This window comes from Strongyloides ratti, scaffold srae_scaffold0000107 (assembly GCF_001040885.1).
Source record: "Strongyloides ratti genome assembly S_ratti_ED321, scaffold srae_scaffold0000107".
Taxonomy (NCBI): domain Eukaryota; kingdom Metazoa; phylum Nematoda; class Chromadorea; order Rhabditida; family Strongyloididae; genus Strongyloides; species Strongyloides ratti.
Genome location: NW_020171625.1, coordinates 1 through 778, shown reverse-complemented (window position 1 = coordinate 778; position 778 = coordinate 1). Strand labels below are relative to the sequence as shown.

The 778-nt window shown below is 14.5% G+C and overlaps 1 protein-coding gene across 1 annotated transcript; it reads left to right on the top strand.

The window, feature by feature from the left end:
• Positions 1–596: 596 nt before the first annotated feature.
• SRAE_0000082700 (Hypothetical protein) lies at positions 597–778 on the top strand (the record flags this gene model as incomplete). Its single annotated transcript, XM_024646780.1, has 1 exon — positions 597–778. A coding segment is annotated over one exon (182 nt), but the record flags the coding sequence as incomplete, so codon positions are not given.

Below are 778 nucleotides of genomic sequence, written 5' to 3'. Positions count from 1 at the left end.
TATAAAAGTATCATATTTTTATCATATTCAAATTTTATTTTAATAATTTTATGATCATATATTAAATCTTTGCTTTGAAAAACTAAGCCATAAATGGTTATAAGTTTGTTAACATTATTAATTTAATTATATAAACTTTAAAAAATTATATATCAAATTCTACTTATTAAATAAAGTTATGATTTATAAACATATATAATAGTTTAAAAACTAAAATGATAAATTTACAATTATATTAATTTATAAAAGTTTAATTATATTTAATATTCAAATAAAAATTTTCACAAAAATATTTGCTTTATTTAATATCTTTTTTTTTTACTTTTAAATTATCATTTGAATGAATAATAAAATTATAAATTTGAAGCTTACTTAAGAAGTAATTTAAAATAAAAAAGTAAATATTTTACATTAAATTTACATAACATTAATATACGTTTTTCTATTTAAAACTTGTTGTTTGAAATAAATTTATGATAAAAAAAGTTCTTGATATTATTTTAAATATTATTATAATAATTTTTGATCAAAATAAATAATTCAAAAATTATAAAAAGGTTTCAATTTTTATTAAAATCGTCAATTATTCAATTCAAATGTCTTCAGCTATGAATATGTTATCATCATTTACTATTTTTGTTTTATTTGTTTCAATAATTATATCTGAGTCAAGAGATTTTAGTGACAAAAATTTAATTCATTCTTCAAATTTAAAGAATGATTTAGTACCAGTTATCTTAAATGATGCTGAAAATATTCATATCATAAAAAAAAGACA